General features: G+C 43.6%; 2 protein-coding genes across 2 annotated transcripts in view; one reads left to right on the forward strand and one right to left on the reverse strand.

The window, feature by feature from the left end:
- Positions 1 to 359: 359 nt before the first annotated feature.
- Positions 360 to 27084, reverse strand: RETREG3 (reticulophagy regulator family member 3). Its single transcript, XM_039348192.1, has 9 exons — positions 26680 to 27084; positions 22436 to 22542; positions 20876 to 20903; positions 12658 to 12784; positions 12075 to 12159; positions 7049 to 7186; positions 6672 to 6754; positions 3446 to 3578; positions 360 to 2853 (listed from the first exon to the last, which is right to left on the reverse strand). The coding sequence occupies exons 1-9, from the start codon at positions 26946 to 26948 to the stop codon at positions 2402 to 2404; spliced, it is 1422 nt and encodes a 473-aa protein (XP_039204126.1). The 5' UTR covers positions 26949 to 27084; the 3' UTR covers positions 360 to 2401.
- Positions 27085 to 27186: 102 nt separating this feature from the next.
- TUBG1 (tubulin gamma 1) overlaps positions 27187 to 27665 on the forward strand; it is a 69112-nt gene continuing 68633 nt past the window's right edge. The window contains exon 1 of the mRNA XM_039348193.1: positions 27187 to 27405. Within this exon, the coding sequence (XP_039204127.1) occupies positions 27357 to 27405 (49 nt within the window). The 5' untranslated portion in view covers positions 27187 to 27356. The remainder of the gene's footprint in view (positions 27406 to 27665) is intronic.

Raw genomic sequence — 27665 nt, forward strand, 5'->3', positions numbered from 1 at the left:
TACTTTCAGTTACTCTCATTAAGTGACTCGGGCCAATCACTTTTTCTCATATCAAATGAACATAATAAGGTTAACATGAGGGATAAAAAGAAAGATCCCTGTACAATCTGTCCTGCATTCTTGGAGGAAAGACAGAATATAAATCTAATAGTACATAAATACATCATATTCCAATAAATAGCATTTAAATAAATGGCATGCGAGTATAACTATTGGATCTAAATTGTTAATGTATATTTTATTTATATGAGAAACTGAAAAAATAGCAGCTGAGCTAAGTTAACAATTGTATGGCGCTGTGGGAAAAGTATTCAAAGAAATTTCTTACTGTTGGAACTAGAGAAATGAAACAAACAGAATTTTTTTCTCAAATACTTTATTTTGCAGCAGATACAGCAGAAAGAAACACCCAGCAAAATGTTTAAAATATATTTAACTATTAATACAATGGAGGAGTGTTTGGTGGTCTTATTGCACTAAACCTTTTTCTATTCCACATCACATAAAATCTAATGAAGTAGTCAGTTTTCCATTTCAAAAATTATCAGCATTTTACTTTAAAAACTTCTTCAATGAGACAATTTACTATAAATACTCTACAATATTGGCTGATTTATAAACACTCAAAAAGGCAATTAAATAACATGATATTGCCACACAAATGCTACTCAAACCAAGCTGTTTTAAATTTACAATGTATTACCGTTTCAAATATTCTCTGCAAGAATGTGCTATTACTCATATAGCATTAACATCACAGTATTACTGGCCAATAAAACAATAGGCAGTATTTTATGAATGTCTTTTAATGCTCTATGTTGGGGGAAAAAGTAAACCTCAAAACTACTGAGCCTGCAAAAATGATACAGATTGAATTGCTATTATAAAAATATGGAGCAAGACCTTCTAACTGGATATGCTAATGCACAAGTTGTTATAAGCAGTTCAAATAAAGTAATCTAAATAAATGTTTAAAGTATAAAAGCACAGCACTTATTCAAGTCTCTCTTGTTCAGAGAATCACCAGGATGGCTTTGCATCAAGGATAATTACTTCTAAGGTACAATTTTCCAATAGTTTAGTATAGAAATAGTTTGTATATGGAATTCTGTACAGAAAATTACAAAGCACCAGAATAATTAATTCATAAGTTCCTCACAGTATGAACTATTTAAAGAAGGCTTGTTTTTTGTAGGTCTGCAAAACTGTTTTATGATGAATGCAATAAAAAAAATCCTTTGCTAGTTTTACTCACGCAAAGAAGCAGTATTATGAACAGACCTGGTGCCATAGTATTTGTAACATCCAGATATTAGCAGATGTTTTACTGAGAAGGAATGTACCTGTGCAATAATGCAAACAGTACAACCAAGATATACTAACAATTCTATTAAGTCTGATGAAATTGGTTTTCAAATAGAGTGTTCCTGCTCTCTCAGAATTTCCCATGTCTCCTTTCCCCTTGATGAAATTTTGTTCCCATTTTGTGTTCTTAGGGAATTTTTCTAAAAGAGTTATCATTAGCAGTGTAGCCCACTTTTATTGGAGCAGTTGTTCTTAAGATTCTGGCCTTTATCACCTTTCAGTGGAAATCAATTAGCTTCCTTAATAAGCAATTTTTCTTCAGAAAGTAGGAATCCATCTGGGAGTTAAACAGCTACAGATAACGTGAAATGGGCATGTCAACAATAGTGGGATAGATCAGAATGACAGACTGCTTGCTGGGTATCTAACTAATTTAGATATTATATTCCAATTTTGAAATCAATAAGAGACTTGATGATTTCTAGAATGAAATGGCAATTCTTTCATGTATGTGGTGGAGAGAAGATAAGAAAACTTCATTCAAAAGCTTATAGAGATCTCTGTGTGTATATTATTGCTATTATTTTCTGTGAGAATATCTCACCTAGGGTTTCAATAAATTATGTATTTGGAATCATTCCATGCAATCTTTGCTAGAGATGGAAGTAATTTCTAGTACCTCTAAGGTCTTGGGAAAATTTAAACCCTAAACCAGAAACTGGGAAAAATACTCACCTGAATTACTCAAGAACTTAGTTTGTGTCTTAAATACAAGACTATTTCTGATGGCTTGTTTTTCAAGATCTGAAGCCTATCACTGGAGTCATTTAATAAATCAGGCAGCAGGATTTTTTTTTTCCTTTTTGAACTAAGAGTGCAAAGTACAAAATACAAAGATGTAGATCACAGGAAATCCATTAGCCAAATTCTTCTAATTCTACTATAGTAGTCTTTTGTTCTAAAATGTATACAATTTCCCTAATTTGCCAAGCCAAATTAGCCAAGAAAACTGTATGGTAATATCTTACTCCTCCACTGGGCTCTTCTAATTCTGGTCCATTAGCAAAGGAGCCAGAAAACAAATGCCAGATAATTGTTATTGACCACGGGAATTTGAAGGATCCATCTGATTCAGCTCTGATTGATCTAATAGTTCAAAATCATCCCCTTCAGCATCTGTATCCAGCTCTGAGCTGGAGGTCCGAAGGAAGGCCGTGGCATTTTGCTGCTGTCTGTTGTTATGCATAGCAACTGACTGGGAAGTTCCTGACAAGGCTAGCTGAATCATTCCCCTGGTCACAAAACCAGCTAAGTCATCTGTCAGATTGTGCATTAATGGAAGCTCACTCAGGAGAAATTCTGAAGTCACTGCTTCCTGTTTATGAGATTGTTGGTTCTCTTCCTGGGCACGGTGATGGGGGGCAAGGCTTGGAATGCCAATGCTGGTGTCATCCTCATCGTCTATACCTGTCATCTCAGGGTTAATAGAAGGGAAATCTGGAAGATCTCGAGCAAAAGATTCCTCTGGATCGCTGTGGCCATCAAAGTCTAAAGAGAAATTTAATGGGTAATTAAAATTCATGTATCTATATGTGTGAACAAATTTTCATTTAAGCTGTATTTTTTTCCACACAAAATGTGTTTTGGGCTACAAATAAAGGCATTATGAAAATGAGTATAATGAAACCTTACAGTCAAACTGAATTCCTTGCATGAGGAACAGAAAAATCAAACAGACTGAATTACAGCTTACAGTCAATATTGGAAGAATCAAGTACTCCTCTATCTGCACTCTGTTAACCTTAGCTGATAAATGGATGTTAAACTCATTATGACACAGATACCTTTCCCAATCTTATCTTAGAAAGCTCTCAACAGGATATTGAGTTCTGAAAGGTTCCTGTTCAATAAACAAAAAATATTATTCAGTTGATCTTAGTATTTATCTTCCCATATCAGTCACTTCTCAACATCCAATTTAAGTGCAAACATTTTAGAGCAGTTCTATCATGTTTTCATACTGGATGGTAAGTAGCTATTTAGTTTTTGTTTTGTTTTGCTTTTTTATCCTGATGGGCCTCCAAAGTTATATTTAATATCAAATACATCTTGCATTCCCCCCCCCATACATTCTACTTACCCTCAGAACCTTCTGTCAATGGAGTTTGGCCTCGGGATAAATTGAATGTCCCATTCTCAGTATAAGACACTTCTGCATCAGAATGCTCAGAGTCAGAGAAAGTCAGTTCTTTGGCAACCACAGCATCATCCAACTTGGGGGGGGGGGAGAAAAAAGGTTTGAATACTATTGACTAAGTAGGCAAATGTATATAGTTATTCCTGTCATTCTTTTTCTTGTTTTATTGCTTTATTTTGATTGTTGTGAACCACCCAGTTATAGGGAGTTGGATGCCAAATAAAAATAATTTATATATACTGTAAGTAGTCCTCACTTAACTATGCCAATTGGGAGCAGAATTTCTGTCGCAAAGGCATATAGTTGTAAAGCACAATGACACATGACCATGCTACTTAGTAATGGCAGTTCTGGCACTTCCCAGGTGTCTTCTTTAAGTAATTCACTCGTTTATTAAGTAATGTGTTTATTAAGTAAGGACATCATGTGGTTCCCATTTGCAAGCTGCTGCTTTCTTCCACCTTAAACTTATTTAGATTCTGAATCTAAATATGCTGCCCCAGCCGAATCTGTGAAATGTAAGCCTTAGATACCAAGCCAAGTTGACTGATTAGAACAAGACCACCTGGATAAATGAATCAGTCAGATGAGAATGACATAACACCTCTCAGTCCCCACTCCTGAGGAATAGAGAGGACAGATGTTCTATGAGGCATCTTGCCAAGCAATGAAGTAACTCTTTTGATTAGTGACAGCTGACTACAGTCTAAATCAGCAGTTCTCAACCTATGGGTCATGACCCTATTTGGGGTCGATCGACCATTTTTCGGGGGTCGCCAAAGAAGGCGATCCACCATTTTCTCCCCTCGGGGTGGCGCCACGCATGCGCAGCGCGCATGGGGCCCCGCCCCCATGCGCGCCGCGCCGTGCATGCGCAGAACGTTTGTGTGACGGGGGTTGCCGTCACACAAACGTTGAGATCCGCTGGTCTAAATTAAGAAGCAGCCCTGACCCATGTTCCATTTACTGGAAACAATATCTGATCTCCAGCTCTTCTGTGATGTTTCTGTGAATCCTGTTCATGTAAGAAACCTTGAACTTCTGATCTCTGGGCTTGCTGACAACCTGATCTGGCTTTTGGAATCTTGAACTGATTTTGGACTATTCTTTTGCACATTCCTATTTAAAAGTCAATAATTCAAGCAAGCATCTGAGATTGTTTGGTTTGAATTCTTTTGTTATCTCTTTGACATTGAGTAAACTGTGAATTACCATAGCAATTGTATGTAAGCCAATATTTGAAAACAGTAACAGGACAGGTTGTAGGAAGTGGCAAAGAAGATCATAAATGGCAACCACATAACTGTGCTACTTTGCAATGTCCTAATAAAAAGCTGGGCACTTGGATCCCAATCATATGGCTCAGCAATTCTGGAATGGTCATGAGAATCAGTTGTAACTATCACTCGTTCAGGACCATCTTCACTTCAGTCATTGAATGAATGGACATTAAATGAAGACCACCTGTATAGAAAGAAATCCCAAATTCACACATTCAAAATCTACCCAAATTAAAGTCAGTGGCTAGCATAATTGTCTTGTCTTTAGTCCATGAAGTTAGAGAAGGGCCTATAATTGGAATCCAGCTAATTTAATTCACTTAAAATTAATAATGGACCAAATATTTCTGCTTCACTTAAACATGAGATATGTCCCCTCATTTTGCAAATGGGAAGATTTTCACTTACTCTGAAGTGCAGTAATAATTTCATTTACCTTTCTAGGGTGAAGAATTGGCTATGTTTATGATAATGAATTTTGAGAGGTAGAAGAAATATTGTTTTTCTGAAATATCTGGCTTTATCCCAAAGAACACAGCATAGTTTGTGATGCTATAAATAATCGCTAAATGAAGAGAAACCCTAAGCACCTATGTATAGCTAAGCAATATAAACACAGCCAAGACTACCTTCAGCTATTTACCTTAATCATCCTCTATTTTAGGAACTTTCTTCATTTCGTATTAATACAATAAATGGACATGCTGCAATACACGCATACATCATTTTTTCATTGTTACAATAAAACTCTCTCTTTGATATAAGTATTATTGCAAGAAAAAGGAACAACTGTGTTTTGCTCATGCAGTATAGTACTTTATGAGTAATGAATTTTGGTATTGATTACATTAATTCCAATATTGGTCAAGTTATCAACAACTACTTACTTAACCAGTACGGCTGTTAAAATACAACTATGGCTCCATTATACTGATTTTTATGCACATTTTTACATAGAAATTCTATTTTTAAACTTTTAAAGAACTGTAAATAATTCTATTTCCCTACAATAGTTAACTTGAAAAGTTTAGAGCAGGGCTGTCAAACTCGCAACATTACATGATATGTTGCGACTTTTTTCCCATTGCCGGCAACGGGGTGGGCGCGGTTTTGCCATGACACATCTGGCCTGCGGGCTGGCAGTTTGACACCCTGGTTTAGAGCATCAAAAATAATCAAACATTCACAATGAAATGTAAATATTATGTACTAATAATTGGTTTACATATACTAATCATAAATAAAAAATTGCTCAATAAATATTTAGATGCTTTTATTATATTAAGAAAATCATACCATAGAATCCAATTATATGCAATTATAAAAAAAATCTTGAAAGCAAGCAACCACCATAGGGCCATTGCACACTTTTATTTTTTGTTGATTTGGTCTATGTTTACTGAATCATGTCAGTAAATATAAATGGTCACACATTTGGTCTGCTTCTCTGTATTCTGTTGAAATGTGGCCTAGAGCAGGAATCCCCAAACTCTAGGCCACACAAACGGCGGGTGAGTGCACGAAGCTTTATTTGTGCATGCGTGGGAGCTAGGCTTTGCATGCGAAACCATCCCCTCCTGCCATCACTGTCACTGCTGGTCAGTGGAGCCAGAAAGGTTGGGGACCACTGGGCTATAGGTTATAAAAACAAAAGTGTTGGCATTGGTGAAAATCTAACTACTGTAAGGAGGAAGAGTCTGCACCTGAGGTGCAATTTTTACAAAACAAACCCAACAGCATTTTTTTTAAAAAATCACCTCTTTAATAAATAAATATTTATAGATACTCCATTCTCCAAATCATGAAAACACTACCATCTCTCCCCTTTGCACTCTTTCCACAAATTTCAACAATATGCTATTCTTTACCAAAATCTGTGCTACTTTTACCTTAGGACAAAAAGCAGCAAGCTCTTCTTCACTATCACTCTCATCGGCACCAGCAGGATGCTCCCTCCAAATGTGGTGACGTGCTAAAATGAAATTAGATATCTATCTTCACAGAAGTAAACAGAAGAAAGACCAAAACAATACTATTTACAGATTAAGATTCTAGAATTTGAACATCTACAAGAAATGGGTATTTCCCCAAAAAATCTGTTTAGGACAGGAAAAGGCTTGTCAATGTTACATAAGAATATTTAATAATTTCATCCAAAGCACAATGATGCTAAGTCTTTCATGTACCAATAAAAAGATACAGTGCACAAAATGTAAAAAAAAAAAAAAAAAAGAGAGAGAGAGCCTCTAATGAAAATTAGACTCACACTGTCTCTCCTTATGTTTGGACATCATATAACCACGAACACTGAAGTCCAACCGTTGCAGAGCTGGCTGTAGTTTAATGTACAGATGTTGACTCAGGTTATGGTATACAGCAAGTGGCCACAATAAGAGAGAAAGCACTGGAAAAAAGAATGATTAGAAGACTACTAATCAATAAACATCTTTAAGAAATATTTGGAACAGATGGGTTAAAATGTGAAGTTGCTATAATGAGCATTTTACAATGCATATAGCGGTGATGGCGAACCTTTTAGAGACCGAGTGCCCAAACTGCAATCCAAAACCCATTTATGTATTGCCGGGTGCCGAGTGGGTATGGCAGACTGGGTGGGCCTGGCCACTGGATGGGCATGGCTGCAGTGTCATGGCAAACTATGTGGGCATGGCCACCTCAATGTTGCTTGTGGGGACGCCTGTGGGCCAGGCAGGGTTGGGAGAGATCCAGGGGGTCTCTGGCCAGTGGGACGGTGGGCAGGAGCCTCGTCCTGCGGGGTGAGGCGAGGCAGGGGTGCCATTGCTGCAAGGCGAGGCAGGGGCCGGGGCGGATGCAGCCTGATACCATTGGCCCCTGCACACAGCGAGTGCATGGGGGCCAACAGTGTCCGTCAGCAGCCACAGCCTGCCGGCCCCTCGACCCATGTACTCTGGGCTCCGCAGCCCACTGCCAATACCAGGCCAGTCCTCCAGCAGCAGGCAAAGTAGGGGAGGGAGGAAGCGCGTGATGCAGTCTGCCAGATGCACCTACTCTGTTCCATCTGTTTTTGCTTGTGGTTGGAGAGCAGGTTGCTGCTGGTCATCTCCTTGGCCCCCTCACAGATCTTGCCGTTGGCCTGCACGTGGAGCCTGTTCCCCTTGCACACCTGATACACTTTAGCCCCGCCTTGGACCGCTGGCATCAGCAGCTCACGCAGGTCCATTAGGCTACCATCACTGCCTGGAGCATCTGGACCGCCCAGCACAAAGGAGGTGAAACGTCCGGGTAGCAAGCTTGAGTAGAAGTGGTAGAGTACACCCACACCCAGCAAGCCGAAGGCTACCCCAAACAGGAAAAGCTGGATCTCCATCAGCGCCATGGCCCCCCAGTCCCAGCTAGGCTTATGTGCCCCCCCATCTCTGCTGCGCCTGAGGGGGTCTGGCTTCCCCCGCTCAGGGTGGCCTTTTGCCTGCTGCCTGCTGGCCCTGGGAGTGCTCTGCCACCTCTAAGCGGGGCTTCCTAGCTGACCGCTTCACCTCCTTCGTGCTCCTCCAATGCAGCTCTGGGCGTTGGCCTAATGGACCTACGCGAGTTGCTGGCGGCCGTGGTAAGTACTGAGGTGTGTGAGGGGAACAGAGAGAAAAACCCTGCTCCCATGTAACGTGGATTATTTTCTCTACCATACTTTTTAAACTTTCTTTAAAGTTTACTTGCTGGCAGCAAAAAGCCTTGGAGAGCCAAGAATCCCCCCCCCGCCATCCCACATAAGGGGAGGATTTTCTCCTGTCTCGGCTTTTTGCTGCCAGACAGTCTGGCAGCGAACAGCCAAAGAGAGTGGAGAAAAAAATACTGATCCCATGTAAGGTGGAGGATTTTCTCTGTCATTTTTAAACTTTCTTTAAAGTTTACTTGCTGCAGAATGAGGATCCTTCCCATTCTGCATGAGGTAGAACAGTTTGGCCTCAAACATTGACTGGAGAAAAAAAAAAAACCAGTCTCAGGTAAGGTGGAGCGTTTTCACTGTCAGGAGTAGGGAACAAACCTGTTTGTTTTGACATGCCAGACTAGCATACATTCATGTGCATCCAACCGCTTTGCTTGCTAGTCTGGCTATTTCTGGGCCAGTTCTCTGAACTCAAAATAAATTAGGTACCGGTTCTATGGAATGAATCCCACCACTGGGGTGGGGCTTTGTGGGGTTGTTACTGAGGTGCGGTAAGATGGAGGAGGCCATCATATTCCATTCAGCCATGGGTTGGCTTTTCCATGATACAACTCTGTATGGTTTAAAGGTCGGGGGGGGGGGGGAATGCAGTGAGAAGCACCCCACAGCCAGCCACTACTTCCCTCCCACCGGAGTGCTCCATCGCTGCCACCGCTCTGACCCACCCCTCCCGTGGAGGGTCCTGGTCCTGCCGCATCAACCCCTTGCAGAGCGTTTCTCCCGCCGCGCCGACCCAACCCTCGCAGAGCCCTTCTCCCGTTGCGCCGACCCAATCCTCGCAGAACGCCCTTCTCCCGCTGCACCGATCCAACCTTCGCACGGAGTGTCTTGCTCCCGCCACCTTGACCTAGCACTCGCAGAGCGCCTTTCTTCTGCTGCGCCAACCCAACCCTCACAGAGACTTCTCCTGCTGCACCGACCCACCCTTGTATAGAGCATCTGCTCCTGCCACCCCATCCCAACCCTTGCATGGAGCATCCTGCTCTACTGCTCCCCCCCCACACTTTCTTTCCAGCTCTGACGCGGTCCCCCGTCACCTTCTCCGCCACTGTGTGGGACTAAAACTAAAGTTTAATCAATCAATTCTAAATAATAATAATAATAATGATAATAATAATAATACAGTTGGAAGGGACCTTGGAGGTCATTTAGTCCAACCCTCTGCTCAGGCAGGAAACCCTATACCATTTCGGACAAATGGCTATCCAGTCTCTTCTTTAAAACCTCCAGTGTTGGAGCATTCACCGCTTCTGGAGGCAGGTTGTTCCACTGGTTAATTGTTCTAACTGTCAGGAAGTTTCTCCTTAGTTCTAGGTTGCTTCTCTCCTTGCTTAGTTGCTACTCGTTGCTTCTTGTCCTACCTTCAGGCGCTTTGGAAAATAGCTTGACACCCTCTTCTCTGTGGCAGCCCCTGAGATATTGGAATACTGCTATCATGTCCCCCCTTGTCCTTCTCTTCATTAAACTAGACATACCCAATTCCAGCAGCCATTTCTTATATGCTTTAGCCTCCAGTCCCCTAATAATCTTTGTTGCTCTTCTCTGTACTCTTTCTAGAGTCTCAACATCTTTTTTACATCATGGTGACAAAGACTGGATGCAGTATTCCAAGTGTGGCCTTACCAAGGCATTGTAAAGTGGTATTAACACTTCACGTGATCTTGGTTCTATCCCTCTGTTAATGCACCCAGCACTGTGTTGGCCTTTTTGGCAGCTGCAGCACACTGCTGGCTCATATTTAGGTGATTGTCCACTAGGACTCCGAGGTCCCTCTCACAGTTACTACTATTGAGCATGGTACCCTCTATACTATAGCTGTGCATTTGGTTTTTCTTGCCTAAATGTAGAACCTTGCTTTTTTCACCACTGAATTTCATTTTGTTAGATAGTGCCCAGTGTTCAAGTCTGTCCAGATCCTTCTGTATCTTAAGCCTTTCTTCTGGAGTGTTGGCTATTCCTGCCAGCTTGGTGTTGTCTGCAAATTTGATGAGTTCCCCATCTATCCCCTCATCCAAATCGTTGATAAAGATGTTGAAGAGCACTGGGCCCAGAACAGAGCCCTGGGGCACCCCACTACACACTTCCCTCCATGTAGATGCGGTTCCATTGAGGACCACACGCTGAGTACGGCCGGCCAGCCAGCTACAGATCCATCTGGTGGTGGTGCTGTCTACCCCACTTTTCTATCTTGTCAAGTAGTAGGTTGTGATCTACTTTGTCAAATGCCTTACTGAAGTCCAAATAAATTATGTCCACTGCATTCCTCTGATCCACTATTTTTGTCACTTGGTCAAAGAATGCAATAAGATTTGTCTGGCATGATCTATTTTTGACAAACCCATGTTGGCTTTTGGTAATGACTTTGTTTGCCTCTAGGTCAGTGGTTCTCAACCTTTTTAATGCCGTGACCCCCAACCGGTCGTAAGTCGAGGACTACTCAGCTGGTCGTAAGTCGAGGACTACTCAACTGGTGCAGCACCGTTTGCAGAATGGGACTTTTGGTGGGCTCAGCAGGGCAGAGACAGCCTGGACAATTCCTATTGGCTTTTGAAAGCCAATAGAATTAGACTCTATTCAAGAGAGTCTATTTTATTGGCTTTCAAAAGCCAATAGAACAAGAGGGAGTAGCACAACTAAGGAAAAGGGGGGAAAAATGGCAGACTGCATTGTTTGGCGACCCCTGTGAAATGGTCGTTCGATCCCAAATGGGGTCCCGACCCACAGGTTGAGAACCACTGCTCTAGGTGTTCACTGATTTGTTGTTTGATTATCTTTTCCAGGATCTTTCCAGGTATTGAAGTCAGGCTGATAGGTCTGTAATTTCCTGGATCCGTTTTTTTCCCTTTTTTGTAGATGGGAACTACATCAGCTCTTTTCCAGTCCTCTGGTAGTTCCCTTGTGCTCCAGTATCTTTGAGATCACATCTGCCAGTTCCTTGAGAACCTTGGGGTGTAATCCATCTGGTCCTGGCGATTTGAACACGTCTAGGCTGGACAGATGCTCACTTACTATTTTTTTGCCTATCTTAACGTGTTTCTATTCTGTTTTTTATGGCATTATTTTTGATAGGTTGGTCTTTTTTTTCCCCTTGTGTAAAGACAGATACAAAAAACGAGTTAAATAGTTCTGCTTTCTCCCTGTTGCTTGTCAGCTTCTTGCCACTTTTACCCACTAATGGACCAATCATTTCCTTCACTTTGCGAGATCTTTTTTCCCCTGCAGGAAGTTGAAATTGATTGATTGGTTGAACTTTTTTTTTTTTTTTTTTGCACACGGTGGCAGAGTCCTAAAGCGAAAAGGTTTATAAAACCCAGCTTAAAAAATCACTTGTCCAGGGAGATTTTAATGCAGGTTGCTCATGGACGGGATTGAAGGCCTAGCACTGAGGCGACAGCACGCATGCCCACAGAGAGGGCTCTGCGTGCTGCCTGTGGCACATGTGCCATAGCTTTGCCACCACGGCACTATAGCAAATTCAAACTGGATTTGGTTAGCTCACTTTTGACCCTGTCGTTTAAAATGTTAATAAATGATTTTCCCCCTTTACAAGAAAAGTATTCTAGTATCCAATCGTCCCTTTGATACTCACTTATAAGATAGGCAAGACAGATACCAGGGATGTAGTATCCTAAGACAGCCAAAAATGTAAGGACACCGCAAGCTAAAAGGCAGAACTGCAAAAACAAAACCTTGAAATCAATTTGTATTAGGCAAACTGGTTATGATTCAAGACAATTGTAGGTATATTTGGACTGTTGCCAACAAACTTTTTGAGAAGTGATTTCAAACTGAAATTATACATGCAGCTGGGTTGGAACATGGCAGGAGTATCAATTTCAGTTGCCTTCGTCTTATGGGCAATGGGGACAGATCAGGGCAATTCTAGGATATTGGTTGAAAGTTCCATCAAATAGAAATGGGATATTCTTGTATTCCCTTATTTTTCCAATTTCCCTTTTCTTATAAAAGCTCTGTATTTGCTTCTCAATCCTTCAATGCTTACGCTTGCAAGGAAACTCACATTATATAAATTATATAGCACAGAACCAGGTATATTATATTTTTATACAGAAATATTCAAACATCTCCTTTTCTCAGGTTTTTGCTTTGGAGTAGCTTTCCCCCATCCCCCAATTAACACATGGTTCCTACAACTTGGGATTGTTTTTCACCTTGCCAGGATTTTGCTTTTTGAAACTCAGCAGGCTTCTCATGAAGCTGACTCCTGTAATCCATCCTTTGGCCAAAAAGTGGCATAGTTCAGGTACACTCAAAAGTCGAGGATGGACAAAGCCCCAACTGGAAAAAAAAAAAAAAAACAGATTATATTTTACCTCATTGTAAAATACAAATACACTGAGCACTGTTTTCAAATAGCTGCATTTCACTTACAGAGTTCATTAATATTTGTAATATACATCTTACAGATGAAAGCTAAAGTGATATTTGTCTTGCTCAAATCCATAACATCAATGGAACTTTTACTGTGGTAAACTGACCTCCAATCTTAATGATAAAATATCATCTGCCTTTTCATTTAAAGTGCATATAGGTACTTAAACAGAGAAACTATTCTCTGAGTTAAGAATCTGTTACAGCATTAATAGATTTTTAATAAATGGCATTTTTGCAAATAAATTCATAGAAGTTAATGAGAGTTTTCTTGAATACTTTAAATTAGACATGAGCAAAAAAATCAACTTTGTGGAGAGTTCTAGTTTGCACTTGAAAGAGGTAATTAATTTCCAATAAATAATCTTGACTATGTACTCAGAGCAATTAAAAAGCAGCAAAAAAGCAGAGTTTTTTTCAGACTTTCAGTATTTCATTTCAAGAAAACTGGAACTCAAGAAAACTCCATGCATACTCATATAGATTTATGAGACTTAATATGGCATACAATCTAATCTAGCTGATATTTTACTGTGGAGTATTAAGCTTACTCCTAAACAAATATGTGGATGAAGAAGGAGAGTGCAAAAGTTGGCTTGAAACTCAACATTAAGAAAACCAAAATCATGGCATCCGGCCCTCTCAATTTCTGGCAAATAGATGGGGAAGAAATAGATTTGATTTTCCTGGGCTCCAAGATCACCTCAGATGGGGACTGCAGCCAAGAAATTAAAAGATGCTTGCTCCTGAGGAGGAAAGCTACAGCAAATCTAGACAGCATACTAAAAAGCAGAGACATCACCCTGCCAACAAAAGTGTGTATAGTCAAGGCCATGGTTTTCCCAGTTGCAATGTATGGCTGTGAAAGTTGGACCATAAGAAAGGCTGAGCGCAAAAAAAATGAGGCCTTTGAACTATGGTGCTGGAGAAGACTCCTGCGAGTGTCCTGGACTGCAAGGTGTTCAAACCGGTAGTCCTAGAAGAGATCAACCCCGACTGCTCTTTAGAAGGCCAGATCCTGAAGTTGAAGGGGCGTTGGTCTTACCTGAACGCCTTTTCTCAGTACAGAGATGGATAATCCACGGATGGGTTTTCTCTGTCTGCCTGCTCTTGAGACCAAGTAGCCAAAACTTGACACGCCCTCTCTTCCTGTGGAGTCCATTCTTAATGAGGGCGAATTGGCTGAAGGTTGACGAGGTATTAGCTCTCAGTTCCCTAATAACGGCCTGCTGACCTTGGGATGGGTGTGGATTATCCATCTCCGTACTGAGAAAAGGCATTCAGGTAAGACCAACGCCCCTTCTCCAGTACAGGAGATGGATAATCCACCAATGGGACGTACCAAAGCCTCACTGTTCTGAGGGGTGGGAGACAGATAAGACCAGTAGATTGATCTCTGAGACAACTTGCTGGAGGACCCTCCTACCAAAGGAGGCGTCCGCCGAGACAAAGCGGTCGATTTTGTAGTGGTGTACAAACGGGGAAGGCGAAGACCATGTCGCGGCCCTGCAAATTTCCTCGATGGATGCCTGGGTAGCCCATGCCACCGAAGTTGGAGCGCTTCGGGTGGAATGGGCAGTGAGATGGCTTGGGGGCGGCAGAGACGATACCTTGTACGCTTCCGCGATACAGTTTCAGATCCACTTTCCAATGGTGCCGGCGGAAACTTTCCGCCCCAAGGTGCCTGTTTGGAAGGACACAAATAGAGCCTCTGACTTGCGGAAGGGTTCCGTATGTTTTATATAACGCCACAACGCTCTGCGGATGTCCAACGTATGCCATTGCCGCTCCCAGTCATGTGTTGGGTTTGGACAGAAGTTTGGGAGAATTACTTCTTGTGTCCTCTGAAAGAGCGAATTCACCTTCAGTATGAAGGAGGGATCTAACCTAAGGACCACCCTGTCATTGTGGAAAATGCATAGGTCATTTCTGACTGACAATGCGGCCAGTTCCAAGATTCGTCTGGCCGATGTGATGGCAATCAGAAACGCCACCTTTAGTGACAGGTGTCGCAAGGAAACGGTCGCCAATGGTTCAAAGGGTGACCGAATGAGCGCGTGAAGAACTCACGATAGTTCCCAGGACAGGTACCTGTGAACTATGGGAGGTCTGGTGTTATAGGCGCCCTTGATAAAGGCGCGGATCCTGGGATGGTGAGCTAAGGGAACCGAGTCCGTGCAGGTGAGGAGGGTGGACAGGGCTACCACTTGCCTGCAGATGGTCGCGGGGGCGAGGCCTCTGTCCAGTTCCTCCTAGAGGTAATCTACTATCTGAGGGATGTAGAGTTTGTGCATGTCAAACTGCCGTTTCCTACACCAAAGGCAAAAATTTTTCCAAGTGGAATCATAAATGCGATTTGTTGCTGGACGGCAACAAATGGTAATGGCACCAGGAGAGAATAGTCCCTGCGTCATTATCTGGTGCTCAAGTGCCAGACGGTCAACTGTAACCATTGGGGTTCCGGATGACGAATGGTTCCCTGGTGTAGGGACACTCGGTGAGGAGGAATGTTCCACGGGGGCGATAGAGACAGGTTCATCAGGTTGGCGAACCACGGTCTCTGTGGCCGGTATGGTGCTACTAGGATCACTTCTGCCCGCTTGTGTATCAGCTTGCGGATAACCGCCGGTATGAGTGGGAGTGGGGGGAAGGCATAAAGTAGGCCTTGGGGCTACTGAGTTCTTAAGGCGTCCATCCCCTCCGTCCGCGGATTGAAGTAGCGGGAGTAAAATCTGGGGAGCTGAGCATTGTCTGATGATGTGAACAGATCGAGATGTCTAGGAACAAGTCCGGGTGTAGCCCCCACTCCGAAGGGTCCACTGTGGTGCGACTTAGGAAGTCCGCTTGTTGGTTGTTCACCCCCGATATGTGTTCCGCTTTTAGCGACTCCAGACTGGACTCTACCCAGTTGAATAGGAGCCGCACCTCTGTCATGAGGGTTTTTGATCTGGTCCCCCCCGCCGATTGATGTGTGCCTTGGCTGCTACGTTGTCTGTTAGGACTAGAACATGGCGGCCTCTGATTCTGTATTTGAAATGTTGCAGAGCTAGGTTGATAGCCCTGAGTTCTAGCCAGTTGATGTTGTTTCTCAGATCCGCGGCTGACCAACATCCCTGCACAAACTGAGACTCCAGATGGGCTCCCCAACCGTACAGACTGGCGTCTGTAGTGATGGTAACCCTGTCTGGTTCCTTGAAGAGTGACCCCTTGGTCACGGCCCGAGACCACCACCAGCGTGGCGCCCTGCGTATTTGTGGCGGAACCCTGACTAGGTGATTGGATGCGCTGGTGTTCTGCCATTGGTATGGGAGCAGAAACCACTGTAGGTCCCGCAGATGAAACCTGGCCCAGGGCACTATGGCTATGCAAGATACCATCTTGCCTAATAACTGGGAGAGGGTTACTATCGGAGCTGAGCGCTGTCTGTATACCCGGCGAGCCAGTTCCCTGATGCCGGCCACCCGCTCCTGGGAGAGATAGACCATGAAGTTGGTTGTGTCTATCGTGGCCCCCAGGTGCAGCAGCCTGGACGAGGGAACTGTCTGGCTCTTCTGGAAGTTTACTGAGAATCGATGTAGTTGGAGAACGCGAATGACGGTCCTTAACGTCCACCTGAGCTGTCTGCAGGGTGTTGCTTGGATTAAAATGTCGTCTAGGTAACACTGGACGCGTATCGGGATTTTTCTGTTTGGTGGCCACCACTGCTAGTATTTTGGTAAATACCCTGGGTGCCGAGGACAGGCCGAACGGAAGGGCCTTGTATTGGAAATGTTTTCCTTCGTAACAGAAACGTAGGAACCGACGGTGATTTGGGTGAATGGGAATGTGGAGGTAGGCTTCCATGAGGTCTATCGATGCCAGGAAGTCTCCTTGTCTGATGCTTCCCAAGATGGACTGAAGGGATTGCATCTTGAATTTTTTGTATGCTATGTAACAGTTGACATTTTTGAGGTCCAGGATTGCTCTCCATCCTCCTGAGGTCTTGGGAACCATGAAAAGGATGGAGTAAAATCCTCTGCCTCTGTATTCTGCTGGGACTGGTTCTATGGCGTGAATATCCAACAGGTGTTGGATGGCCTCCTGCATGAGTCTGCGTTTGATGGGGTTCCTGGAGACCGAGCAGGTGATGAACCGGTCTGGGGGTGTGATCAGGAACTCAGGGACAACCCGGACTGGATGGTTTGTAGTACCCAGTTGTCCGTGGAGGTCTGTTCCCACTGGTGGAAGAAGTGGGTTAGTCTTCCCCCAATGGGTATGTTGGTGTAGGAGTCATTTGGTCTTCCGGTACGGACGACCCGTTCCACGAAATGGTCGTTTCGACTGGTTTTGCTGCCTGGGTCGGAAGCCCGGTCTATCGTAGGGACAGTCGTACAGCCTGTCCTGCCTGGGAGTGAATGGCTTGGGGGTCTGGCTGGTAGGTGTGGTTGCCGGTTGCCGAAAGGACTGTCTACGAAAATAAGGTGTGGAGCGTTTGTCAGACCTTTTGTTTAAGTGTGCCATGTCCTTCCGCTTGTCCTTGTTCTCTACAAGATAAGGGGCCAGGGCCTCTCCAAACAGGCTGCTGCTTGAGTAAGGTGCCACTTAGCCTTTGTGTCGGCCTGCCAGTGTTTTAGCCATAGCATTCTCTTGACAATTATGTTGGAAGCTATGGATCTGGATGAAAAAATGGCCGACTGGAGCATTGCGTCTGCAGCGTATTCTGTGGCTGCCACCATCTTAGCCAGGTCCTGGTGAGTCCGCATGTCCTCCATAGGAACTATGGGTGGTCCGGACAAAAAAGGAGGCCGAGGTGGCTGCTTTTATGGCCCATGCCACTGTCTGGTGGGTTTTGCTTGTTCCCACTTTTTGTCATCTGCCTTAAGGCCTCCACTAGGTCCCCAGCCATGGCTGTCTGGGAGACCAAGGGGGTCCAGGCTTCATCTACTTTAGGAATTTCTAAGGCGTCATTGAGATCTGCGGCAGTGCTGTACAATTTTTTGTCCGTACCACTCACTGATGGGAAGGAAACAGGAGACTCCCATTGCTTCTTGATCCCTTTCAGGAAAATGGCGGGGCAAGGTACGTGGTGCTGCGTTGTCACCTTTTAAACGAATATGGGTCTGGACGTGGTGGCCAGTGTCGCTTGCGGGTGAGGGAACTGTTCCGTCCCTATGTCCGCCGTGACTGTGGCCTTGCGGAGTATCGTGAGGAAGAGGTTGGGATTAAATAACCCCCCTGAGGGGGGCTCAGGGGGAAGTTCCTCATCCTCTGACATGGTAATCTCAGGTTGCTCCTCCTCTTGTGGTGAAGAACAACCACTCATGGAGGACTGGGCTGGGGAGGCGGGCTCCTGAATGCCTGAGGACTCTGTGTGGAGTTCAAAGTGTGGCATGGACGAGGTGGAGGGCCCCTGATCGTGATGGGCGGAGCGCTGTGTTAGGGCTCGGTCCACCACTTTGGTTAATAAGGCCTCTAGCTGTCCATCTGCCCAGATGTCCCCTATGTCGTTACCTCTGAGTGTGGCGGCTGCAGGTGGTGAAGTGGACTCAGTGGTTGTGCCCGCAGTCGTGGTTGTTTGTTGGGTCGATGTGGATGGCGAGTCCAGTGGTGGCGGTGTTCCTGGGATGGATCACACACTCTGGGTTGATGTAGATGGACCCAATGGTAATTCCATCTCAGCCCTCATTTGAACCAAATCCAATTGGGCCTGCCTCTGCGCTCTGGAGAACTCCTTCTCCAGAGCCTGGTGCCTACAGCTGGTTTGCTTTTCCGCCAGCTTGGAGAGCCTCTCGAGCGAATGTTTTGTCTTCGCTTTGCACTTGCCTGCCGCCTTCTGGCCAGAAGGTGTACTGCAGCTGCAATTGGGAGGTGGAGAGGTCATGCTCATGGACTGAGGCAACGAGGATCCTTCCATCCCGTTTGAGCAGTCCCAGAAAACAACTAAGAAGCTCAGGCAGGCAAGTGATTGGCGGGAGCGAGATTGGAACAAGTACCAAGACTGTCCTCCTGATCACCCGACCATAAACAAAAGTATTCACTCTGGGCTATGGTCACGGTAGCTGAGGAAGGTACCAAAGGCACGTTTGGAGCCACTCTTTGGGCTCTGCCCAGAGGCCTTAGGTGACCAGGCAATGTGCACCAGTAAAAGAAAAAGATAAAATATCAGTGGCGACCTCGAGAAGGTCTGTAGGCCTGACTTAACAAGCAGAAAAGGCACCAAATGGTGGCCACCCAGAGCAGAAATTTATTCTTATTATTCTTATTATTATTATTTAATATGTGTCTGTGTGTCCTGCCTTTAGGCCTGTTGGCCTTGCAGTAGGGTTAGGTGTTGTTAGGCCTATGCAGGCTGGACTCTTGTTTAAAAAAAAAATTTTTTTTTAAATAAATCCTGTTGCCCTGGGTGATCGTGAACAGGGCGCTGGTTGTGCGGTCCTATTCCGCTGCTATTACGAGCTTCCGGATCAGCTGTGGAGTTTCTTTGAGCTCCGTTAATTTTTTTCTTTTCCGCTGTTAAAATGGCGGCCGCGGCCCGTTTTCCTCCAAAAACGTACTCCGCGGCCCCCAGGAATGTTTTATAGCCCCCGGTTCTTGTGAGGGGCTTACTTATTTATTTATTTTATTTATGAGACTTATATACCGCTTTAAGTGCAAGCACTCTCTAAGCGGTGTACACCAGTAAGCAATGTATATATATATATTTACATTGCCCCCAACAATCTGGGTCCTCATTTTACCTACCCCGGAAGGATGGAAGGCTGAGTCAACCTTGAGCCGGTGAGATTTGAACCGCTGACCTGCTGAACACAGTCAGCTAAAGTGGCCTGCAGTACTGCACTCTAACTGCTGCGCCACCTCGGCCTTGCGCTCCGTCTGCTTCAGCGGCTTTAAAATGGCGGCCGCGGCTCGTTTTCCTCCGAAAACAAGCTCCGCGGCCTCCCGGAAGTTCCTTACACCTGGGGAATTTGAAATTGAAGCGCTGGTTGTGCACTCCTATTTCGTCGCGTTCGGGGAATCCCAGCCAAGAATTGCCTTTGTTGCCTGAAAAGGCAACTAAAATGGCGCCCGCGGTTGCCCTGGGCTGCTGGGCAAGCTCCGACGATCCAAATTCAAGTTTGAATCCGGACCTGGAGCTTGTTATTTTCTCCCCAATTTGGGGAAAAAATACCTTGGAAATTGGGGAGAAAGGCTCAGCAAGTGGTCTCTGCTGATAGCTTCTTCCCCCCCTTTCCACCCCCAGAGCCCTGGGGCTGGCTCGGATCTGTGGGGAAGTTACCCCCCCACACCCCCTTTTCAAATTTAGGTTTGAGATCAGGAATGATCTCAAGCAAAGGAATGGGTAAATTCTTATAAGGACAAAAATTTTTAGAAGGGAAAGCCAATTATTCAGGGATAATCCATCAATGGGTTGCTTTGTCTAACCTGATAAGCTGAGAGCCACGCCAAAACGAGTCTTCCAGAGCAAAGACCAAGTTAAGAATGGACTCCACAGGAAGACAGGGCGTGTCAAGTTTTGGCTACTTGGTCTCAAGAGCAGGCAGACAGAGAAAACCCATTGGTGGATTATCCATCTCCTGTACTGGAGAAACTCAAATACTTTGGCCACCTAATGAGAAGGAAGGACTCACTGGAGAAGGGCCTAATGCTGGGAAAGATTGAGGGCAATAGAAGAAGGGGACGACAGAGAATGAGGTGGCTGGATGGAGTCAAGCAGTAGGTGTGAACTTAAATGGACTCCAGAAGATGGTAGAGGACAGGAAGGCCTGGAGGAACATTGTCCATGGGGTTGCGATGGGTCGGACACGTCTTCGCAATTAATAACAACAACAAACAAATATAAGATTTCTGTCTTAGATATACAAATAAGAAGAGGCAATGAATTATTTTTAGAAATAAGATGTCTGTTCTTAAACAAGTATTTAAATGTCTTTTGCTGATAATTATAGTAAATCTTTACAGCTTTGCAAGCTATATTCAGATAATAAAAATTCATAATTAAGGCGAGTTAATTTTTCATACCTTCCATTGTCTAGATGATCAGGTCTTACTGTTAAAACATTAAAGATACAATCAGAATTAGTTGCAAAAATAATGCCTGGCAATATACTAAGCTGAATAATTAAAACATATGTTGACATGGCATTTTATTATTGATAGCCATGAACAGAAAACAGAACGGGACATTGTGGTTTGTAAACTATTTTAGAAACTCAATTATATACCTTCTCTTACTTCTGTAGTTATTTGGGAAAATAGTGCAAATTCTTTTACTAAATATCATTACACTAGGCTGATAATACTGCATTATGGAAAAATAGAGGTTTCAGTTAAGATCCAGATCCACTTACTATCCTTCAATCAACAAGTACCAGATTGACTGGTATTTGAGTCTTTACCAGTTGACAATACTGGGAAGAAACTAATAGGTCTTTTATAGTCACACATTACCTGTCCATTATCTTTGAAAAATATTGTAGGCCTACAATAAACGTGAATAACTGTTTTAGGAAGAAACCATCCAATCATCTATCAGACTTGAATCTTTCTAAGGAACCTAAAGCAGCTGTTTGTCCTTATAGAATTTTGTGACAGAGACTAGGCTGAAAGTATATGGCTGAGTTTATACAACACATTAAATCATAATGCAGTTTTCTGGCTTTCACTTAGTATATTCTGTGAACATGTGAATTGCAGTTTGTAATCAATGGCTTATGAATATTAATTATGGTTTATTAAAAAATAATGGTTATTCTCTCAAATTCTCTTATTGTGTTCTATGAAGTCAAAAATTTCAATCTTGATTTCCTAAGTTCACACTAATATATTCCTGTTTCTTCAATTGGGTGCCCTCCAGATGTATTACTGTACTCATGACTAGCATGCTCTATCAAGGCTGCATAATTTTTTCTAGGGTGAAGGTTGCACATAGCTTTTGAATGGCATGCTGTCATTTAATTTAACAATGTTTATTTTAATTAAATATAAATCTGATAATTTTCCAGTAATGATTGCAACATTCTTTTTCTTTTCGTCACATAAAAATTACAACTTTATAACAGGTTTTGATCCACATTTTGGGGGAAGTAAATGTGTAAAAGCCTCTTCTATATTATGTTACTTGAACTTTTTTTTTTAAATGTACAGTTTTATAAGAAATTTTTTTTTCTCCCAGGCTGGCCTACACTACATATTTTCTTCAACTGTGAACTCCACATGGTAAATTATCTATGTATTCAGGCATTTAAAAATGAATACTGCTATTTCTTCCATCCAATATTATTTCCAATATATTTTTGGATTGGAAACTATTACAATTTTCCTCTAAAAGTTGGCTATAACATACTATTATTTTTCTCATTTGTTATTGTTGAGTACAGACTAGACTAGCAGTGTAAGCAGCCCTTTTTTGTACAACTTGATGGAGATACACAAATATATTTTCTGGTATCGGAGAACCTTGAGGAACTGTAAAGTTCTCATTTACCTTCAATCACAAATTGCTGAGCCTGGTAATCATATAATTATAGTAGATGAGAAATTATAAATGAGATATAGTTCTCAAAAGGAAAATGAGCGTACCTTTTATATCAGGCCAGATTCTATACTTCCACTGATCTAAACATACTATTAGTATTAGGGTGAATGCAACTAAGAATATCAGATGAAGAGAGGTCAGGGCAAAAAACCTAAAGGAAAATAAATCCAGTTAGTGCAACACTGGTTTTTTTTTTTTTTTTGGAGGGGGGGGGGAACTGTTATATAAAAAGAACAGGAAAACTTACCTGGGTCACAAAAGAGAAGTCAGGTTAAATAATGTTGCCTTGTTACCAACTCTAGATTGCCAGAGAGCAGAAGATATTGAACAGAAATAATCCAAAGAACTTTTAAAAATTCCCTTTCACTTTCCATAATTTTCAATAAATCAAAACTTCTAATTAAGGTTTAATCCAGTTTTAAATAATATGACATGAAATTCCAGCTCTAGCTAAAATAGTTCTTTAAGAATAAATTACACAATAGTTCTTTAAGAATAAATTAGACAAGAAAACACCTTTGTTAAATTGGGTGTTTACATTATTTTTTCAATTATCTTTTTTTTAACTTAAGATATTTTTCATTCTGTGTTTTGGCTTAACAGAAAGACTGGTATGATTTAGATCAGGAGTGTCAAACTGCCGACCCATGGGCCAGATGCGTCATCTGGAAGCCACGCCCACCCTATTGCCGGCAATGGCAAAACCGTCCCGATATGTTGCGCAATGTCACGTGACGTCACGAGTTTGACTTGTCTGATTTAGATGAACCTGAAAGCACATTAGCCTCTTAATGACATTCATACAGTGTATAATGACTTTTTTTCATTTGGGTCAATATGGATACATTTACTTTTGGCTTAAAAATATCTTCTATGTTGCTGTAGTTTTTTAAAAAATTGTAAAATCTTTTAATAAAAATTATTTTTTTAAAAAATGTAACTTAAGAATTATCAATTTTTATAGTATATATTTCATTATGAAAGAACATTGTATCAGTGTATGTTGTATTAAGGATGATTATACAATAAAAACAAAAAATTAACTGAAGTACATTCTCATTGTTGGAATCAGTATTACTGACAATGCATTTTAAAGGAGTAATTATTTTAAAGCCAAATGTAAACTGAGCATTACTGTGTCCATGGAAGATAGTATCACTCAACAGTGGTCATCAAATGACACACCAGCATGTTTTATGAAAAAAGAATTTAAGACATGCTTGTTCCTCAGTGAATAAGAGCTATATATTCAGTTCTTTGCCAAATATAATTAGCATTGTTGTGATGGAACTGCATCCACTTATTCCAACAACTTGAACTACCAAACCATTAATTGCATTCATCTTATAATGATTCCTCTAATAACTCATCAAGAAGCACAATCAGATACAGCATGGGCTCAGATCTGCCTGGGCATGATTGGTTATGACACTCAGCTTAAGAAACTGAAAGGAAATCTATAAAAATACCTAAAGTTCAAAGGATACTGCTAAAAAGAATCAAAAACTTCTGTATTACTCCAATTACTGACCTTGCTGCACTATGACACTATGCATTCCTTTTCCTAAAACAGCATTCTAACAACTCCATTAAGTTTATATAGAATTCCAATTTAGATTTAGTCCACATTTTCTTTAATTTATATTCATTTTCAGCAAAAAGCAAAACTTCATGAACTCAATATGATTTAAGTTGCCTAGTGGGCCATTCAACTAGGCCAGGGCTTTTCAACTGGTGGTAGGCGAGCACCTGGCTGGTGATACGCGTAGGACAGGTTGAAAAAAAAGGTAAAAAAAAGGTTAAAAAAAAGGTGTAAAAGTGGATGAGGTGAAGCGGCAGCAGCGCTGCACAGGCTTGTGGCAAAGTCAGCTGGAACTGCACGTTGCCTGGGTCCTACTGAGAGCTCAGGATCAAAGTACGTAGGTCCAGCTAACTGGCGGCAGCCTTGGGATTGGCAGGCAGCCTCAAGCAGTCTTCAGTCGAGATTCCATTGGAGCTGCGCGACACATTGCCTGCGTCCCCCACACCCCCACCCAGATACCCTCACCTCCCCGAAGCATTTTTTTACTCATCTGCTTTCAGCAGCATTCCCTTTCTCCTGTCCTTTTCAGCCTTCATGTGTTTGTGAGACAAAAAAAAAAGTTCGCAAGAAGTTAGAAAGTCTCATGGAACTTTTTTCTTTTTTACCCACAAACACGTGGCGAAGGCAGAGAAGCAAACGAAGGCAGAGAAGTAAAAGGAGAAAGGGAGTGCAGCTAAAAGCAGGTGAGTAAAAAAATGCTTGGGGGAGGCGAGGGCATCTGGACGGGGGCGCCAACCTTACCCTGCATGGTGGTGGGAGGGTTAACAGTGGGCACAGGGGGGCCAGAAGGAGCTGCGCAAAACAGGAGAAGTGGAGGCTGGGCAGATTGCGGGTGCTGGCAGCGCGGAGGCCAATCGCGCACACGAGGCAGAAAGGCTGCCCGGGGCCAGAGGTAGGCCGGGCAGATTGCGGCCATCAGTAGCGACAGGGAGGCCGATTGCACGTGTGCGTGAGGCAGAGGTGCTGCCTGGGGTCAGAGGGGAGGCTGGGCAGATTGCGGGCAGCGACGGGGAGGCCAATTGCGCGTGTATGCGAAGCAGAGGTGCTGCCCCAGGCCAGAGGGGAGGCTGGGCTGATTGCGGACAGCGGCAGCGACGGGGAGGCCAATTGCGCATGCACGTGAGGCAGAGGTGCTGCCCGGGGCCAGAGGGGAGGCTGGGCAGATTGCGGGCAGTGGCAGCAACGGGGAAGCCAATCGCGCGTGTGCGTGAGGCAGAGGTGCTGCCTGGGGCCAAAGGGGAGGCCAGGCAGATTGCAGGTGCCAGTGCCTATGTCCCACCCCCTGGCCGGGAAGGTGCGCCAGAGTCCCAGCTGCCGGGAAGGCAATTGGCCTGCTCCTCTCCCATCGCCCGCTCTGCCCGGCTCGAGCCTGGCTGAAGCAGCGTTGGTACTTCCAAAGGTGGCCGCTTCAAGGTCATATGTGCAGCCCTTGGCTGCTCCCCTCCCCTCCATGCCTCCAAATTGATCCCCGGGCAGGCTGGCCAGGTGAGCAGAAGATTGACAAGGGAGAGAGAGTGTGAGGGAGGGAGAGGGAGAGAAAGACAAATAGAGAGAGGGAGAGAGGAAGGGAGAGAGAGGGATAAAGAGAGGGAGAGAGAAAGAGAGAGAGGGAGAGAGAAAGAGAGGGAGAAAGAAAGAAAGGGAGACAGAGGGAGAAAGAGGGAGAGAGAGAGAGAGAAAGGGAGACAGAGGGAGAAAGAGGGAGAGGAGAGGGAGAGAAAAAGAGAGGAAGGGAGAGAAAGAAAGGGAGAGCAAAAGAAAAAGGGAGAGAAAGAGAGGGAGAGGGAGAGGGAGAGGGAGAAAGAAAGAGGGAGAGATTAAATTAGTAACATGCTTGTTCAGTGAATCTGGTTTCCCCACTGACTTTGCTTGTTAGAAGATTGCGAAAGACGATCACATGACCCTGGAACAATGTGACCATCATAAATATGAATCGGTTGCCAAGCATCCGAATGTAAATCACATAACCCTGGGGATGCTGCAATGGTCATAAGTGTGAAAAATGGTCATAAGTCACTTTTTTCAGTGCCGTTGTAATTTTGAACAGTCACTAAGCAAACTGTTGTAAGTCAAGGACTACCTGTACTTTATCACTTTTTTCCTTTTTTTTTGGTCATCAAGTTTTTGACACCTTGCTGGGTGACTGGTAGTACTCGAATGTTGGCATATTCTAAAAGTGGTACAATCGGTGAAAAGGTTGAAAAGCCCTGAACTAGGCAATGGAGGCTTTTCTTGATAAGCGTATACTAAAACAGTGACCTTTACACAAATACTTTCACTTCAAATAAGCACCCCCCCCCAAATAACAGCAATAAACATTAGATAACAAGAGCTTTTTAAACACAGGGCGAATTTTCCCATTCCCTTTCAGTCAGATACAATAATGGAAACAGGATTAATTTTTTGCACTCCTTATTAGGTGGGGCTTTTGAATCAGAGCTGTTTTGAACAGAACCTTGTGAATGAAATCCTACGTCTTCTATACAACATCAACATTGGCTCACTTTTCTAGAGCTGAGAAGAATCGCCTTACTGTACCTTTTCCCCTCATTTCTAATGTCTTCCATTGATACAAAGCCCAGCGCAATGCATGTACATACGTACATACATATATACATACATTCCGAAACTGTTGCTCCCCTTCCTCCATGCCCAGAAATATTTTCATTTTCACATCCCCATGCCCTTCTTTGTAAGGCTGCTCACCCGAAAGCTGCATGCGCGCCAACCCAGCCAAGAGCGCTCCTTGCTGGCCTCTCCCAGGTGAGCGTGGCCTGTACAGCTGTCAGGACCGGTTCGTAAGGCCCGAGACGGGTCTTCAAGAAGGCGCCCAAGGCGCGCACTCGCCGATCCCGCTCCGAGGACTGGGCCTGAGCATCAGTATCTGGGCCTCTGCCGCCGCGGTTAGTGCCGCTACTACTGCCAGCAGTCCGTCCTGCTACTTCCGCCGTTGCCATTCTTCCTTCGGCCAACATCACTGAGAGACCGGTGGAATAAAGGATAGGATTACCATTCTTCGTCACCAACGGTTGCTGTCGCCACCTCAATAGATCGAACGCGGCCTCTACCCCACCAGTTTACGCACACTCCCATGGCCGTTCACGTGCTCATCTAAATCACAGGAAGTGACAGTATTAGAAGTACCATCTTGTTGTACGGAAAACTTGAAAGTGCACATACGCGCCCCATGCTTTTGTTTTATTTGCTTCAACGCATGCGTGTTGCCAAAATAAAGGTAGCAGATAGGTGAAGAAGCGGCGTGAAGAGGCAAAGACGAACGGTGCGATTAGCAACGGCATATTTTTAGGAAAGCAAGAACAACTCTAGGAAGGATCGGTGTTAACTCCGGAAGAAGAGGATTCAGACTTTAATCAACGCTCACTATGCCTCGGGAGATTATTACTCTGCAGCTGGGGCAGTGTGGCAACCAAAGTAAGGCCAAGAGAAAAGGCTTATGAAACCCGTGCATGTATATTTTGTGTGTGTGTGTGTGTGTGTGTGAGTGAGTGAGTGCGCGCGCGCCAGAAGCAATAGAATCAGAATTTGGGTTGTGGATAGAAGTGTTTGAAAAGAAGGGAGTTGTCCTTCGAAGGAGAAGAAAGAGTTGCTGTTTATGCTGTGCAATGTTTTTTTTTTAAAATAGAACATTAAATTATGTTTTGCCCCGGCTGTTTGCTCCGGCTGTTATATTA

This window comes from Crotalus tigris, unplaced genomic scaffold, assembly GCF_016545835.1.
Source record: "Crotalus tigris isolate CLP2741 ecotype Arizona unplaced genomic scaffold, ASM1654583v1 scf7180000018124.1459596, whole genome shotgun sequence".
NCBI classification, from domain to species: domain Eukaryota; kingdom Metazoa; phylum Chordata; class Lepidosauria; order Squamata; family Viperidae; genus Crotalus; species Crotalus tigris.